Here is an 18467-nt window from a genome sequence, read left to right as displayed (position 1 = left end):
GGTGACATAGCTTTGCTTCGTAACAGCTGTATGTACTTGAACTGGGAACTCAACCTCTCTGTGCCTCAGTTTCCCAATCTTTGCCATAAGAGCAATGGTTGCAAGTCGCTGTCATAAACAGACATCCATAAAGCATTTAGAAAAGCCTCGGTGGTACAGTAAGAGGTATTATCACTATGCTCTCATTGAGAAACATCCCTCACAGACAGCTAATTTATACACCATGCTAACTGCCTGCCATGTAGCCGAAAAGCCAGAAAATAAGTATTGGAAACAATTTTCTCCTTCTTCCTCTGATCCAGCAGTTCATAAATCAGCTTCTACTCCCTTTGAAAGGTCGAGAGGGGGGGATTCCGCGCTTGCTTCTGCCTCTCTATTCATGGGAGGGGGAGCATGGAACGAGCAGCTCAATTGTGGCCATTCTTCCCCTAGACTGTGCTCTGCCTTCCTCTCTGAAGTACATGACTGGGGAAGGGATCCGGCACTGCTGACCTGAGTCTGCGTCCTGGGGCCTCTGTGGAGGGGCAGGGAGAGCCCCCTCTGCTCTGCTGGGATAAGAGGGTATTGGGGTTTCATTTCCTTGAATCTATTGTCAGTTGGCTTCAAATCTAGAAGGAAGAGACATCCATCGGCCAGCTCAGAAGTTAAGCTAAGGGAAGCTAAGGGTTTCCAAAAGGAAACCCAGAAGTCTCCTGGCTTCTATGCGGCTATGCTACACTATCTAACAGTGGCTACTGGCAGCGGGGAGAGAAAAATACCAGCAATGATGGTCTGGTCACACTGGGGGTCCAACTGGGGGAGGAGTTGTTCTTGGGACCAGAGAGGACCTAACCAAGTTGGAGCGTGAGAAATGGTGAGCGAACCCAGGCTGCAGCCCAGCAGAGTCCACACCACATCGTTTCTCCCATAATGACTTGCACATATCATGCCAGAGGAGTTAATGAACAGACAATTGCTGCCTGGGTTGTTAAAAAAAAAGATAACTGTCTCTGTAAATTCTATAATGAACTACGAAAATACCACCGGCCAGGGAAGAGGCAAGGAGGGAGGAATAAGAGAGAGAGAGAGAGAGAGAGAGAGAGTGAGAGAGAGAGAGAGAGAGAGAGCAGGATACTGAAAAATCTCCTAAAAAAGAACTTCTTCCCGTGTCCCAGAGATGCTCTGAGCCCGCTCTCTTTGCTCCCTTACAGTCATTAAAATGTATAAAATGAGTGTTTTTAAAGCGGCAATACCAAGAATTATCACCGCCGCAGTTGCCTGGCAACCTGAGACTTTGGTTATTTTATTTCTAAACAGGGAATGCCATAAAACTGGTATCCGGAGTTTGTGCAAATAGTTCTAAATTGATGTTCTCCCTGTAAATCAGGGGAGATAATCCAGCATTAATGTGCACTTAGAGGAGGTTAAATATGCACATGTGCGCTTCTCTCACATACCAAGATCCTTACACGGAGCCTCTCCCCAATTTCATGCTATCTTGAGTCAATCTTAGAGTTGATATTCGTTTGCATTTTTTCCCTGACAAATATCTATTTAATTTTATGGTATCTGTAAGTAATCTACATTCAATCCAGAGGAATAGGGCTGTGCGACACCAAGGGTGCGGGATGTCACGGCTAACAGCAGTTCATAACACGTGCTCCAGTCTCCCACAACCCTTCCAGTCTCCCAGACCTCTCGAGTGAGTTCCCAGTTCCAAGAAAATGGAGGAGCCCCAAATTTACCCAGACACTGGGAGATGAGTGATGAGATTTTTAAGGCCAGGTGGGAGGACGTCTGTTCCTGCAGTGGTGGCCCGGTACGGCCCAAACTGCAGAGCTGCCGCTGCACCTGGTGTCTGCAGGCGTCTGCACCCCACTGCCTCCCAAATGAGCAGAAGTGTTAACATTTTAGGAAAAGCTGTCTCTGTGTGTGGAACACCAACCCTCCGCCCCTGAGTCTCTGACTGGCATTTGGTTTTAGCATTGCCTGCTGGTTTGAGGGGACTGCTGTGCTCAGGTGCTCCGAAGTCCTTATAATGTGGATTCCTTACCCTGCTTGAGCCTGAGGAAGCAAGAATTTCCACTACAGGCTGTGCAGGATGTTCCGGCCCTTCGGTGAGACAGAGACCTCTGGAAGAGATGCTGCCTGGAGCGCTTGCTTGTAGCCTGATGTTTGACAAGAGACTGACGCCAGTGCATTTCAAGCTCGGTGGAGCCGTTCCAACACAGAGGGAACGAGCACAGTGGTCTGAGCCCAGCATTTGCTAGTGACTACCACGAGTAAATGGGGGTCTCGGGCCACAGCACAGAACAAACTGACGGCTTCCATCACAGGTGGCTGTGCGGCACCATTTCCCAAGTTGCCACAGAACGGCATCATAAACAGACACAAGGTTAGAGTGTTAGAGGATGATATTCCGTGACCTTATGAAATGGGCGTTCAGACATTAGCGAATAAATATCTGTGGTTTAGAAGCAGAACGCAAACACCCTGCTGGCAAAATGAGTGCATAGAAGTGAGGCTTTGGGACTAAATTCCTTAAATAGCAAAGGGATTAAGGGGGCTTTCCTGAAAAGCTTTTCAAGAACCGACCTGTGCAGAAGTGGTCAGCTCAGCAGGACAATGACCTTAGTGTGCTGCAAACTCCTAGACGTCCTCTCCTCTCACAGGATATAACTCCCCCAGGACAGAGACAAGAGCAGCGAGGAGCCACGGTGACTCTCTAGGCTCACACAAGAGATCATCCCTTTCTCAGCCTCTTTCTCGTTATCCAACCAGCAAACAGCCTGTTCTCCTTCCTTCTACATACATTCCCAGCTGTCGAGCCAACGAGGAGGACCATAGATTCGTACAAAAATAAAAGTCTCTCGTCTCTTTAGTGGCCAGCTGTCTCTTTGATGGTCAGTTCTCAACAAAAAGTTTCATCGTTTTGCAAAGGCGCAAGTACAGTACGCTGGGTTGGCTCCTGTGAGGTCCGAATAAGCCCCTGCTCGTACTGGACTGTGTGGCTTATTAAAGTAATGGTTTCTCCAAATGCAGTGACAGTTATAAATGAAGTTAGGGGATTCGGGACTTGGGGGATCCGTGTGTGAAAAACATGCTTTCTCAGGGCGTGCACCCACCACAAGACATCTAAAAGGGATCAGGCTCCCTTGTAGGGAACTTTGTGGTTAGAATTTCAGGGTCTCTAGAACGTCTGTGATCAGAGGGGCTGGATATCAGAGCACTTTAGCTGAAGCCAAGTTCAGAAGATCCTTGCAGTGGTCCCTTGGGGACCAGCTCCCAAAGTGAACACCGAGAACACAGGCTTGCGGCATGAGAATTCCTGCTAATAACGGCTGTTCATTTTCCACCCCCTTTTCCGTCAGTTGTGGAGAGTCCTAGCACCTCGCTGTGCAAGAAATGGTGAGAACTAGCAGACAACTATAACGAATGAGTCTGGGAGAAAATTTGCAAATGTGCTGTCAGAAATCTCAGAACAAGGACAGATTTCCCTGGGTGTAAGACTCCCTGAAGTAAGAGGAGAGCAATTTGTGCTTCCTGTCGTTGCTGAGCTGACTGGGGGGCGGGGGGGGGGAGGCTGGTGCCCTTGCTGATCTCCACCCCCACGACCCCCGCGCTTTTCTGAATGGTGTCACTATTTAGGATTGATAAATGAATGGCGCTGGGATTGGCCAAGGCAGCTTGTGCCGCATAATGGCTGAGGTGGGGAACTGACTGCGCCTGCGCCTGCGCCTGCGCCTGTCATCTGCAGACGCGGTATCATCTGCAGGGTCAGAACCATTCAGAGCACATCGAGGGTGCCTGTGGGAGCACCGGGGATGGGTAATGAATCCCAACTCACTTTCCAGCTTGCTCACATGACAAATGGCCCGGTACAGTGATGAAGAGAAATGGAGACAGGCTATATCCCCTCTGTGCGCATTCCAGTTAATTTCCCAGAAGCAAGCACTGGTAATGCCTGCTTCTAAGCAGTTGTCTAGGGTGACAGATGAAGAGCAGGGGGGAGGGCATCTTGTGGTTTGGAGAGGTGGGGGAGGGCAAAGAATATGAAGTTTGATTTTTCTGGGATTGTTTTTTTTCCCCCTGAAAGTGAATAGAACACCAGGAAACCAGCGGCCAAGACATAAACCCTTGCCCAGAAAGACAAAGCAAAGATAAAGCTTGATGCACAGAAAGCTTTAGTGTGCGAACATCATGCGGCAGAGCACAGCTCTAGAGGGCTCTAGTCTGATGAAGGGAATGTGGACCATTCTGCTAGGCTGAACACCCTGCTGTGTGGAGGAAGCCAATATCAGACAGAGCTTGATGAGAGCAGGGAGCGACCAGCCAACCACTTGACCTCAACGACTGACTGACTGTCTCCCAAGCTGGGAAAAGTCACACGGTTTGATCTTGTCACCAACTGCCCAGCAGATCTGAGTAAATCTTTGTCTTAGCTTCCTGTATTCTGAAAGAGAATAGTTTCTAGTCCACGGATCAATCAGCTTGCCAATGAGGTTCACAGACACCAAATATTAAGTCTATGCTTTGGCCGAGAATACGAGAGAATGTCAGAACAAAAGCCTTTCAAAGCTTCTGCTCGATGACAGGCAGTATGGACAGAAGGATGGCAGGACAGACTCTCTGGTCATTAGGTGGCTGGCCAGGCCACCATGCTTGCTGACACTGAGCGGTGTGCTTCCCAGCAAACTCTTGGTGACTTGTTAGGCAGGACCAAGGTTACTGATGGATGCTTGTGTCCGCAGCTAATGGCTGTTAGGGTCAGGAGACCACTCCTTGACATGGTCTTATGCAGACACAACATTTATGTTAAGTTTGTGTTTATATACAATATAAACACTTTGCTCATCACCTGCATAGCCGAGACGTTAAGAAGGGACTTACGGAATCAAGCAGATGTCTGGAGGGGCTGGTGACATTCAATTACATTCTGTCAGCTTTCCCAAGAGGGCAGGTGGCTGGCCATTAGGACAAGTCGATGTTACAGATATGTTTAACCTAACAAGAGACCTTGGAGCTAGTAATAGAAACAACTCACGGGGTTTCCCTATGTGTTTACAGTGGAACCAAACTACAAGCAGAAGGAAGTTACCTTTGCCTAATCAAAAGAATTTTCATATGCTTACTTTTCCCAGTCCTCCCACCATCAATTCAATAATCTGAATAAAACAGGCATTATCTTCTTACTACCTAGCCAGTGACCTTATAGCAAGGTGGCATTTTGGACTGTATCTACGTGATGACTCTGGAAGTTGTACGTTCAAAGACACGGTCCTCAGTTCCTGGAAGTTAACCAGGTCCTGTAACACTTTTTGTCTTTGAAAGATCCTCAGCCTCTATCATTCTACCCTACGATGACCTTTTTCTTTGCCAGGCCCCCAAAATTCTGGGTTATTTCACAGCAGAAATCATGGAGCACAATAAACCCTCACCTTGAAATTGTTCTTTCATAGGGAACGGTCCTTACAAGGGCAGGGAGTGCCACTTTGGGGCTTATGTGGCTGGGATACCAAATTTCAAGAAGAGGTACAAGCAGGATTATAACTGCCAGGCAAGCCCCTGAGGGCAACCCAGAATGATCCTCCTGGTGGGAAATGGTGTCTGGACCAGCAGAGAGGAGAAAGCAAGGATTTCCCATGAATCTCAGGCACTTCAAGGACATCCCCAACTCCCTTATTTCTCCCACAGCAGTAATTTGCATTTAAAGGATTTTTATGGGTTAAAACACAATATCCCCTATATAGCTACTCATGGCAGCTCTGTGAGGCAAATGCTGTTTCCACTTAAATCTGATGAAAACGGAGTCGAGTCAGTCATTGGCTGGTCACCACGGGTCATCGGTGACAGCCTTCTATATTCTGAAAACAGGGATTTTTTCACACCTATTCCGCATCTTATTTCCCTGTGATGCATATGTAACACAGAGTCATGACCCTCATTTTAAGATGAGTGGGGGGTTCCTATAGCTAGTGGGAGACACAGCTGAGCTGGGCTGTGGGGGTAGGGGGAGGGGTGACTAAGGCTGTGTCATTCACAAGCATTGGTGACATGGCATGCTTAGGGCTGTCCCAGAAACGGAAGAAGCTTTGACTCTATCTTCCTGGAGCTGTAGTGGTAAAAAGGCAAGGAACCTGTACATGGGGTAAACATTTCCACGGAACGAGACATGGCCACCCCCATCCCCCATCCCGGGCTTTTTAAGCTCGACATGTAGAGATGTCTGATGTGACACAGGCTGCCTGTGGTGCCCATGCAATAATAAAGGGGTCTGACTTGAGCTAAAAATTATCTGCTGTCTACCTGACATCCATGCCTAACAAGTGGCTTTAATCTGGCTGCCCCACTGCTCTCTGGTCACTGTGTGCCGCACCATGGAGCAGACCCATTGACATGATGCTGACATTACCCCACCAATGGTAATTATGACCAGAGGCGGCCATGAGATAGATAACTTTCTGTTTCATCTTGGAGGCTCTCATAAGGACCGAGCCACAGTTAAGTATCTGCAACATTTACGATTTGGAAGACGATGCATTACATGATCACCAACTAAAGCCAGTCTCTGTCACTGGACTCGTAACCGAGTCCAGACTGACCCTTAGCTGCGCTTCGCCCAGGGTATCCCTCCGGGACCGAGACCCAGTTGCGGCTCTAACACTGTGCTCACGCAATCTTGCTGGCCAGTGGGAAAGTCACTTACTTGTATGGGATGTGTTTGCTCCCATTGACCAAAGCCAGGATGACGTTGCCCAGGGCAGACAGTGAGAGGCACAGCCCCGAGCCTCCTTCTCTGTTTTTGCTGAGAGCTTTCACACAACTGCCGAGGTCGATGAGATGCAGTCGGCTGCGACCCCCAGACACTGGTACAGGGGAAGACACAAGAAAAAAGGGGAGAGATGGATAAGTTCCGGGCAACACATTTTCTCTTCATGTAGCTCTTTTGAGAATCATGGGGAAAGGGAAAGAAAAAGTTTGGTAACACAAACAGGCCAAGCCGAGGTTTCAAACACCATTGGCGCTCTTAAATTCTGTCTTCCAGATACCACAAACTTTCTCTCACCTGTGGTCATTTATTTTACAAATAAAAGTATAATCCTGGAGCTTGAATGGGTCACTGAAGGAAGGTAAGGGTTTTTAGCTAACCGTTCTGTGGGTAACAGAGTTCTGAAGCTTACTGAGTCGAAACCGCAATAGTTCACGAGAGATTAACTGGTCTAGTTTGTTGTCAAGGCTGCTGACCTAGAGCTCAGCCAGGAGTCAGGTTGGTAGCTCCAGGAAAAGCCTGGAAGACGTGAGATCCAGGTGCAGAGACAGGGGAGATCCAAGTGTTTGCTGGGCGTCTGCCAACTGCCAGGTGCACGGGCATCTCGCTTACTCAGTTCTCACACAAAATCATCTAAACACCGTCAAGTTCAGAAATGATAAGAAATTCACCCATGAAATCAGACTACAGTAAAGCAACGGGGAGCAGACCGCATCTTGTAGCCAAAGCAACCAAAATTAAACAGAATGTGTATAGAGCAGTTATTTTTTAAGACAGTAGGCATTAGACAGAGGAGAGCGTTTCTTGAGGCATGTGAGACAATGAGATGAACGCTTATGGTCCCTCATCCAACTGTGCTGAGAGTTCCCAGGCTCGGGCCAAAGATAGAGTCCAGACAGAGCCTGATCGAATGGTTGAGCTCAAAAGAGAGAGAATCCAAAGTCTAAGGAAACCAAGGCAGCAGCCATGGGCAGGGCAGAACACTGGAAAGGAAAGAACTCTCGGAGGTGCCTACAGTCTCTGGAAGCTTCTTCAGCTGTGTGCTCATCAGCAGGTGCATGCAGGAAACAGCTGAGGCAAGGCCAGGAGCGTCCATTCCCAGCATCAGATGGGAAAATCTAAACGTTCATGTGAAGAGACAGAGGAGCGTGAAAAGGGGCAAGGCCCACGATCCCACAATGAAAAAGTCTTTGAAAAGAAACGCAGAAAAGCAGAACTATCAGAATCCACACAGAAGGCGAGGAAACGTCGTTACTGCTGCCATTCGGTGTCAAAGTCCAAATGCTTAAGCAGAGACATGGCCACCCGGAGCCGTAGGACAAGGTCTGTCTTGATTAAAGCAAAGCGTATACAGTAGCCTTGAAGAGATTAAGAGCAGAGTTGGGAGTACATCTGAGAGTTCACGGTAGGCTACACGTTACCAGAAGGAAAAGGTTAGTAAATCTGATACTATGTCAGTATAAATCTTCAAAATAAAATATGGAGGAAAATACAAATGTAAACAATGAATGAGGGGGGAGGGAGAGGGAGGGAGGAAAAGAGCTACAGGACAACCTCAGGAGTCTGAAATCCGTGCGGAGTTCCAGAGTCTACGCAGATACAGTATTCGAATAAACAACAGCCCAAACTTTCCCCCAGTGATGGAAACCATCAACCCACAGATCTAAGAAGCCCAGCCAGACCCAGGACAAGAAGAATGAACAAAAGCAGTGAGGCAAAGAAAGGGTAATCACACTGCTCAGAGCAGGAAGGTGGCCCGAGGAGCAAAAACATGGTCCATACAGAGGAAGGAAGGTGAGCGCGGTGGCCAAGTTCTCCTTAGAAATAAGCAAGAAGATAGCACAGAAACATTTTTTTAAAAGTTAAAAACTGTCAAACGAGTAGCAGACATCCAGAAAAAGCATCACTACAAAATACAGGGAACATAAATACATTTTTCCCCTCCATGTGGGGCTGGGTGGGTGGCCTGGTGGGTAAGGACACTCACTAGGCGAACCTGAGTTTGAATCAGCAGCAGTCACAGACGAAGCAGGCTAGGAAAGCTCACAAGCCTAGCACTGCGGGGCGGGATGGGGGTACAGATGGGGGTACAGATGGAGGGTACAGATGGGTAGAACCCAGAAGCTCTCTGACCAGGCAGACTGACTGAACAGTGAGATCCCGTCTCTAGGGATTGAGGCAGAAGGCAATAGAGGAGGACGAGAGACATGCTCCCGTTGGCTTCTCCATGCCTGTACATGGGTGTGTGCACACACATGCATAAACTCTCCATACTTGTCCCAACACCATCAGTTGGCTTCAGGTTAGGGACGTTCAGGTGACATTTTTGAGTACCTGAACTCAAAGATCATTTTCGAGGGCAAGGTATGGATTTGCTGTTGGGAAAGAACTCGGGATAAATCATCTTGCAGCCCTCAATTCCCCTACCTGCTGCTGGTCATGAACATTCCAGAAAGCATAGCATTGCGGCTGAACGCTTCAGCTTCTCTTGCTTGGTCCCCACACTGTAGCTGTGAACGAAGTTCATTTTGTCCCTTTTCAATGGTCCTAGGGGCAACCCCTTCTAAGGGAGGCCACATTATTTCGCTTCTACCCTATTTCAAATCATGGAAGATTGGCTCATGGCGATGTACGTGCGAGGGGAACAGTTATTTTTAAACAAAATATCATCTGTTTTGTAGCCCAATTATATAGACAGGGAAGGCTTAGGTATTCCTCACACACTTGAGATGAAAGGGCAAAGACAGGGACCAATTTGGACTTCCAGACTTAATAGTCCATTTGATGTAATGGAATGAAATGTGTAATGTACACCTAGTGAGACAGTACACAGAGAACAAAAGGTTAGATTGTGTTGGAGAGTTTTATAAAACACCTGTAATTACCAGCATGATTCAGAGTGAGAGGCACCCTTACGCAGTGGAAAACGCTGCTCTCTGCCCTCTACCTACTGGCGTTTGGGTGGTCAGAGAATCTGGCTCTCCCAGATGGTCCTTAATCTCGCAGGGTGCCAAGTCAGTGGGCACAGGCTGTTTGATAGCATCAAGAACTTACATCACCACACGTGCCTGTGGAGAAAGTCATTCTGCAATGAATGAGCAGAGGGGGTGGGGATTACTACAGGTGAGGAGTGGGCTCCTTATCTGCCTCTCAGATTTCCAAGATCAAGGACATAAGCGTTAAAGAAACACTCCAATCTGTCTTGAGCAATATTTTTTTTTTAAAGAAAGCATCTCACGTATTCCAGGCTGGCCTTGAACTTGCTGTATTTCTGAGCATAACAACTCTGAGCCTTTGATGTCTCAGTCTCTCTTGTGTGCTGGGAGAACAGGCCTGTGTTACCACACTCAGTTCATGCGGTGCTGGGGGTCAAACGTCGGCCTTCATGTATGTGAGGCTCCAACTTTCTTATGTTTTGAGTCCGGAGGTAGACCAAACCAAATTACCCACATATTTTATTTTCCCCACAGGGAGCAGTGTACTAATCTTACCTATTTCTGAATTACACTGTACTGAGTACCAGCTAGGTCCTGGGGAAATCTAAATTCTCCTAAAAATCACTTGGTGCCTACCTTATACATTAATTGGGCTGAAATTATAGATGGTAAGACTGAGGTCCATGCTGAAAAAAAGAATCACCCACGATTTCCATTGAAAATTAATGCCAAGACAGACGGAAACCCAAAGTGAACTCTTAAAACACACATAGCCTTCTACGGGTCTTGCGTGAATGTGGCTTCCAATTTGGCAGCCTTTTGCATCACCTGAGACCTGCGGAGAGCTACTTCTGTCTGCCCCCCACTCTCAAGCCTTCTCACTTAAGATGGCTGGAGTTCAGAATGAGTACAAATTCTCAGACAACTGTCATGTGCTGCGGCGTCTTCCCACCCGGCCAAGTTAGTCACACTCTCTGTCACCTCTGTGATACACTGCCTGGTGCCACAGCATGCCAAGGCCTTACCGCTGCTTCATTTAAGCACTTTGGTTCCAAAACGTTGTGCTGTCTATCTACCGGGAGAGCAGCAGTTTATGACACTAGCATTTATTTATCCAACTAAAGTACAAATCATACAGAAACCAGTAAGATGCTATTTTTAATCCGAAGTTTGAACATTTATATATGAATGAAGCTTAATGTTTTGGGAAGATGTCTTAAAGATTCGAGTTAAATCGGATGTATGTGAGAAATTAGAGTTGGAAAAGGAAGAAGAAAGGAGCCAGGGAAAATGGTAGCCAATGGTCTTTTGAGTTCTTGAGTCACTTTGAGGAAATGTAAGCAAAAGAGATTAAAATCAGTGTACAGCTCGTGAATTGAAACCTTAAGTCGAAACGTCATCTCATAAGGAAATTTCCCCGCTGTGTGCCCCTAAGATCAATGAATAAATGCATTCTTGTTACTAACACGTGTGTATCATTCAATATGGCCCCCCTGTTTAGTGGACTTTCTCTGTGGACTGGCCAACTTCTGGCAGGGTACTGAGTGTACTCACAGACCAGCCTGCCCAAGGGTGGTTTGCACGCTGGCTTAGATATTTGAGACAGATGGTCAAAAGGAAGAAGAATGAATTTTGGCTCGGTTTTCCTAGGTGTCAGTCCATGGTCGCCTGGCCCCTCCGTGAGGCAAGGCTGAACATTGTGGCAAGAATGTGTGTGGTGGAAGAGATTGCTTATGTCATAGAAGCCGGGAAGCCTAAAGAAATAGACAGAGGGAAGAGCTAAGATCTACCCTGAAACGTATGATCCCTCTCAATCTGCTTCTTCCAGTGAGGCCCCACTCCTGTCTCTCCTCCTCTCAATAGTCAACTCAAATTTTGAAGGCCTTAAACCACTCATTAGGTCAGAGCCCTCAGGATCTATCATCTCTGGAATAGCCCTTACATGTATACTTGGAGGTGTGCCTTACTAATCCCCTAGGTAATTCAAAACCCAAACAACTCGGTCTTGCTTTCCAAAACTAGCTGTTTTATATGGTAGAGGGGGTTGTTAAAATACACACACATTTCATTGGATATGATACACAGGTACTAAGTACTGGCAGGCAGGCACAGGACCGGCACCATGGAGACCCAAGATGAGGATCAGAGTCCTCTGTTCTCAATACATAGCCTAGTGGAACCCGTAAGCATGGGGGATAAAACTGTAAAGTAGAATGGGACAGAAGCTGCTACGAGGTTCTAAGGAGAAGAATCTTATGTAGCAGGGAGATTCGGGGTAGTTGTAAGGAACAGGCAGCCTCTTACGGAGGAAGAAGGCTTGAGAACCTTCACTCTTACTGTTTCCTTTCCCTCCATCCTGAAGTGAGGCAGCTCTGACATTGACAGTGGGAGACATTAATACTTCATAATCGACTCTGGTTAGGGAGCTGGGAGCCCTGCAGTATGCATCCACCTACCTGCTGAGGCCAGTCCTCTGTGAACTGACCAACTTCTCCCAGTGTAGTTAGTGTACCCACAGCACCAGCCTGCACAAAGGTGCTGCCGGGGACAGTAGGGAGGCTCGCCCACTTTAGAAGCACATCTGCCGAGCAGATGGAGGAGGGATCCTTCGAGCCATATGAGCTATACAACCCTGGGTAAGACATGGTGGTTTAGGTCATTCTGCAGCCTGCGTAAAGAGTGTTCAACTGACTGCCAGCAGAAAGCCAGGATTAAGGAAACTGTCTGATTAGACTTGAAACCAGGTGAGTGCAGACACGGATGCCTACCCAGGTGCATGGTCACAAGTCCCTGTATCTGTGGACAGCCTAGGCTACGACGGCTCCCAAGAAGGAAGCCGGGTGAGACCGTATCAGGTGCCCAGCATTAGCTGCTCACTAATGGGCACTAGATGTCCGTAAGGTTGTTCATCAAAGGGATGCATTGAAATTATCTATTATTACTGTGCATGTGTATGATGGGTGGTATAAGTACAGGCATGTACCTACTGTGGCATGTGTGGGGCCTCTTCTCCTTTCCACCATGACTTCTGGGGGTGAACTCAGGGCATCTGGTTTGTGTAGTAAGCTCTTTCCCTGGTGGGCCATCTCACCAGCCCACAAATGAATGCTTTTAGAGTCCATGCTCTTGAAAAGGACAAGGAAAACTGGCTTCGCTGTTTCACCACCCTGAAGTGACATGGTTATGCACTCTGAGGAGCAGCACTTGTGCACTGGGGGCCTCTGCTCAGTGCTGAATTTGCACAAAGCCTGCAAGCCCTTACAGATTTAATAGTAAGGGCTTAGGAATGGCCAGAACCAGCTCCCTAATATTCCAAGTGTTGGGAATTAGGGAGCTGTTTTAAGCCCAATCTGATACTATCTACAAAGCAGTGATACATCAATGAAGACGTTCCTTTCTATCTTGACTGGAAGGCTTTAGTCAGCTCTGTGCGTGTGTGTGTGTGTGTGTGTGTGTGTGTGTGTGTGTGTGTGTGTGTATGCACACACATACAATGCGTAGATAGGTCTAAGACTGGGACACATACACACACACACACTATGTGTTTAGTTCTTGCAGCCTCTGAATCCATCATCAGACTAAGCCTCTCTGTCCCAGTTGGTTAACAGCTCTGCTTCCTGCTTCCCCGCAGGGTGACTAATTAATAAACCTTCCCTTAATTGAGTTCTGGCTGCCAAGTCCACAGAGATTATAACTTATATATAAGTAAACAAAATTTCCATTTTAAACAACACGCCGAATCTCCTCATTATGGGTTAGCCACATAAATCCATTGAAATCCTGCTGGGCTGCAGGCCTGGTCTGAATCTTTGCCTTTGAGATGCTGGGACCCTGGCAGGTGGGAGCGGTTTGCCCTTCGCCCTCAGAAGCCTCGAGCCTCCTCCCTTTCTCTCATCTAGTTTACTGCAACACCAGACATCACCTGAGGGGTTTGGAAGCTTTGGTGGAATCTGAGTTAGATGTTAAATATTTGATAAGTGATCAGGATTTGGTAGGGCCGAGTTTGGGAGCAAGTGGTCAGTTTTAGAGAATGTTCTTTCACAGTGTGGTGGAGTCAGAAATTTGAAGTTTTACATTTGAAGCACTTTAGTGAAAGCTTTCTGCATTTTCATTGTTTGCCTTGCCTTTCAGATTCTAAGACACAAATAAGATGAAGAAATTAAAAAAAGAAAGGAAGGAAGGAAAGAAGGAAGAAAGAAAGACAGACAGACCAAAAGAGAGTTGCAGCTTGGTGTGGGCCCTCGGGACCTCTCTGCTCAGCACCTTTGGGAGCCCTTGAGGCAGAGGTGTTGGGAGTCCCCTCTGCTGACCACATCAAAGCTCACTGCAGGTTTGGATGATTGTTACTATTGACAGCTGTTTAAATGACTGAGATAACAGTGTTCTAATTCTCACATCAACTTGCTAAGACATTAGCCAGGAAAAGCAGCAAGGGTGGGACTTACAGTCAGCTCCCAGGACTGCTGAGAGTGAGGAACTCACAGTTCAGCTGCAGATTCCTGAGCTCAGGGTCTAGTCCTGGGTCTTGTTTCCTGCCTCAAGACTGTGATGCTAGACTAAAGTGCTTGACAGGAGAGCTCCCCTTAGGGAATTATTGTCCTTTAAAAGATTCCCATTCAACGTGTCCTGCTGTTCCTGAGTCAAACAATGTCAGGCCGTCCAGGGAGATCTATCCCTACTTAATAGCAGAACCCTTTGAGGACAGGGCGCCCATCCAGAGTGACAAGTGACAGCCAGGGTTTCTAGATTCCTGGGGAACTGCTCCATCTACTTTCCAGATCTGTGCAGGTGGCTTTGGCTAGTGGAACCCCTGCCACTAGATGGCTGTTTTCATTCATTAACCTGGTGGGGATGGGAGGCAGGTCTCAGGGCCAGTAAAAACAAGACCGGCAAAGAACTAGGAAAGATACGTGAACAAGTGCGAATCTTTTTTAAAAGACTTGATTTTTTTTTAACCTATTCTTTTATTTTATATGAGTACACTGTAGCTGTCTTCAGACACACCACAAGAGGGCATCAGATCCCATTACAGATGGTTGTGAGCCACCATGTGGTTGCTGGGAATTGAACTCAGGACCTCTGGAGGAACAGTCAGTACTCTTAATCACTGAGCCATCTCTCCAGCCCCGGAGAAGTCAATCTTAAGTGCACCGTGTTAAAATGAAAGAAGTCAGGCACAAAGGGACCCATTTGGGCCACAGGATTGATTCACATACTACTCTGGGTGAAGGTCAAACGCAGACAGATCAGTGTCTGCCAGGACTAGAAGTGAGCTCAGGGCTGACCATAAAGAGCAAAGAGAACTTTCCAGGCCACCGGATAGACCTGCGTCTAAGACTCGAAGACACTGTAAGCTAAGTTAGCCGTGGAGGGTACGTGGCTACAATCCCGGAGCTCTGGAGGCTGAGGCAGGAGAATTGTGAGTTCAAGGATACCCAGGCTAAATACTGAGACATTGTTTTCAGAAAATCAAAACAACTGTGAAAGCAAGCAGACAAGTCCACAAACTCTAGAGAGTAGGAAATGCGGGAGGGGTCAGGTCAAAGGACACGAACAGGTGGGAGGGAGGATTTTCCAGTTGAGGACACCAGGAACCCCGGAGAACTATCTTCAGGAACATTTTGCAAGTTTTCTGGGCCACAAGGACTCTTGAGGGGAAACTAGGTGTGTCTCCCTGTTCGTGGGTCACAGGTAGATGTTTTAATTTCAGATTTTCCTTGGAATAGGGCCTCTTCTTATAATTCTCAAGACAGGGTTTCCCTCCTCACTCAGGTTCTGTGGCTTTCCTGGCATCCATAGTCATTCAGGAAAAAGAGGGGTCTAGTTGCTTAGGCTTGGAAAGTCCTACCCAGATGTTCTGGAGGGCCCCTGCCTCACTAGCCTAGTCCTGTGGCTTAGTCTTGTCAGAACGCCTAGTGAATCAGCAGACCACGTGGCCCCTGGATCGAGATCCCCATATACAGGTACTCAATTAAGAGGTACCCAGCTCCGGTGGGCTTGGAGTGTACACTCCTGACAGGCAAAGATGACTAATTGCTTTAAGCCCAGTCCTAGCTTGGAGAAAAGAGCCAGGCTGGGTCTGTGGACAGAGCTGGGGTCTGGCTGTGTGGCTCTGTCACAGAGGAAGTACTGTGCTAGCATTTCTACTGGCAGCATAGAGGGGAACAGTGTGCTAGCATTTCTACCGGCAGCATAGAGGGGAACGGTGTGCTAGCATTTCTACCGGCAGCATAGAGGGGAATGGCGCACATCTGGCTGTTCTTTCGCACTATGATTTATAAACTATTCAGAAACATGGCCATTACTTTCCAGCCTGTACAGCAGACTCAACATAGTGATGAATGGCATGATGGAAGTCCTCTAGAGCTTACTTACTATTGGTTTCCGTGGAGAGGGGTGATGGCTATTCTTGGTTGTCAACTTGACTACATCTGGAATGAACTTAAAACCCCCACATGGGGGGCACATCTGAGGGGGATATCTGCTTAATTTGTAGTGGAAAGATTTACTTCTAATCTGGATCTTTTAAGAAGGATCTCTCTCTCTCTCTCTCTCTCTCTCTCTCACACACACACAGAGAGAGAGAGAGAGAGAGAGAGAGAGAGAGAGAGAGAGAGAGAGAGACTCATTCTGTAAGCTCTGTTACTCTGGAAAGCCCTGATTAATACAGGTAGTGATTCCTGCAGGACTTGTGAACAGAAATAAAGTGTTCAACAGTTGTTTTTCTCTGTAAGTGGGTACTACACCCCCTGCTAAGAAAGGGTGCTGCTGCCTCAGGTGAGGGGTGCTGGCTGGCTAGAGCTAGTGTTGGAGCTGGCTAAGCTGGACTTACTTCCGCCCTTCCCGCTCTTCTCCATCCGGTACTGGTAGATGTGCAGGGTGAAGAGCATGTGGGAGTTGCGGTGGTCATCCTCGTCGCAATCCTGTTGGTTGCTTCGCCTCGAGGCAATGGCAGCGTCCAGGAAAAAGGCAGCTTTCTCTGCGGTTGGGGCTCGCAGCTCACTCTGGTTCTGCAGCTGGAGGACAGAAAGTAAGAGCTGAGGCTTCAGGCCTCCCTCCTGCCTATAAGGCTCAGTCCACTCTGTAAGGCCAAAACTACTTCTGAAACCAGGCCCTGTACACACAGGCCATTCTCAGCTTAGTCATTTTTTTTCATACATTTTTCATGTATGCATGTGTGTATAGGCATGCTTGTATGTGTGTGGGGGCACACTTGTGTGCCTGTAGAGGCCTGGGGTTAACACTGGGAATTATCCTTGATTATTTGTTGTGGCAGGGTCTCTATATTGACCCCAGAATTCCAGATATAAGAATTCCTTGGCAAGCCTGCTCTGTAGATCCTGTCTCTCTTTAAGGCAGTGGTTCTCAAATTCTGGGTCGTGGCCCCTTGGGTGGGTAGGTGGGGTCAAATGACCCTTTCAGAGGGGTTGGTTGCCCAAGACCATTGGAAAACAAAGATATTTATTTATTTTATGATTCATAACAGTAGCAGAATTACAGTTGTGAAGTAGCAGTGAAATAATTTTATGGTTGGGCTCACAACACAAGGAACTCTATTAAAAGGTCACCGCATTAGGAAGGTTGAGAACTGCTTTCGAGGCTAGGATTATAGTCACACTGTCACACCCACCCAGCATTTGTGTGGCTTTTGGGGATCTGAACTCTAATCCTCAAGCTTTTGTGGCTACAACTTGAAAGGCTGAGGCAACCCAGCTTAGTGAATTTGTTTCTGAAAAGCAAGATTATCCACATTTATTGGACACAACTTGGTTTTGAATATTTTACAGCTAGCAAGGGGCTGTGTCGGGGGTTTATAGTAGCAGGCGCTCATTTCAGAAACCAACATCTTGGACCGTTCATCATTCATCCTCATGTAACATGAGAGATGTGACTGGATTTTGACTTTAGAGATTGTATGAGAGACAGGTGAAATGTGGTTTTACACCTGAGGAGGAAGGAACTTACCTAGTGTTCATTTCCAGTGTCTCGGTTATTTAGCAAAAGCTGGTTTGGGGCCACATTTAGTAGCATAATTATGAACAAGAAGTGCATGTATGGTGATAACTGCCAACCTGACAGAATCTCGAATCACGTGGCAGATGGGCCTCCAGATATGACTGTTGGGTCATTGTGACTGCGTGGTTGAGGTGTGAAGACCCATCCCTGGAGGGCGGCACTGTCCCCTGACTGGGATCCTGGGCTAAGTGGAGAGATGGAACTCAACAGCAGCAGGCATTCACTCACTCTTGCTTCCTGGTTGTGAATGTCTCGTGATCGGCGGCTACAGGCTCCTGCTGCCTTGGTGATGTCCTGAACCCTTCACCTTCCAGTCATAATAAAGACTATATCCAGTTGCTTGTGTTGGGGTATTTTATCATAGCAATAGAACCATGTACAAAAGCCATGTAGAAACACCTAAGTGCTTGCAGGTTTTATCTGTATTTCAGAGGGATTTGGGGGTTGGGGATTTAGCTCAGTGGTAGAGCGCTTGCCTAGCAAGCACAAGGCCCTGGGTTTGGTCCTCAGCTCCGGGGGAAAAAAAAAAGAGGGATCTGTTTTTGCTTTAGCTCCTGAATTCATGCTCAGGGCAAACTCACACACAGTTAGAAAAGACACAGTGGGCATTGTGTCTAAATCTGGCGAGAACAGGGTCTGAATCCCAGTGGCCCCTTTTGTGGTGGGAAAGGAAATCTACTTTCGGTATTGTTGAGACAAGTCCTCGCTTTCCCTGACACTCCATATCTCCTCTCCTCAGCGATCTGAATGCTGGCACGGCAGGTGCA

At 47.5% G+C, this 18467-nt stretch overlaps 1 protein-coding gene and 1 long non-coding RNA gene across 6 annotated transcripts in view; one reads left to right on the top strand and one right to left on the bottom strand.

The window, feature by feature from the left end:
• The window catches only part of Kif26b (kinesin family member 26B), a 405645-nt gene that overhangs the window by 48327 nt on the left and 338851 nt on the right, over positions 1–18467 (bottom strand). For all 5 annotated transcript variants that reach the window (NM_001109079.2, XM_063272386.1, XM_063272387.1 and 2 more), the window contains 2 exons: positions 16517–16700; positions 6686–6845 (listed from right to left, as the gene is read on the bottom strand). In NM_001109079.2, the coding sequence (NP_001102549.2) occupies positions 6686–6845; positions 16517–16700 (344 nt within the window). The remainder of the gene's footprint in view (positions 1–6685; positions 6846–16516; positions 16701–18467) is intronic.
• Positions 12143–18038, top strand: LOC134481604 (uncharacterized). The gene is made up of 3 exons (XR_010057304.1): positions 12143–12428; positions 13816–14014; positions 17784–18038. It is a non-coding gene; the product is annotated as an uncharacterized LOC134481604 (long non-coding RNA).

Source organism: Rattus norvegicus, chromosome 13 (assembly GCF_036323735.1).
Source record: "Rattus norvegicus strain BN/NHsdMcwi chromosome 13, GRCr8, whole genome shotgun sequence".
Classification (NCBI taxonomy): domain Eukaryota; kingdom Metazoa; phylum Chordata; class Mammalia; order Rodentia; family Muridae; genus Rattus; species Rattus norvegicus.
The sequence above is the reverse complement of the archived record's forward strand: the minus strand, read 5'-3'. Positions and strand labels throughout refer to the sequence as shown.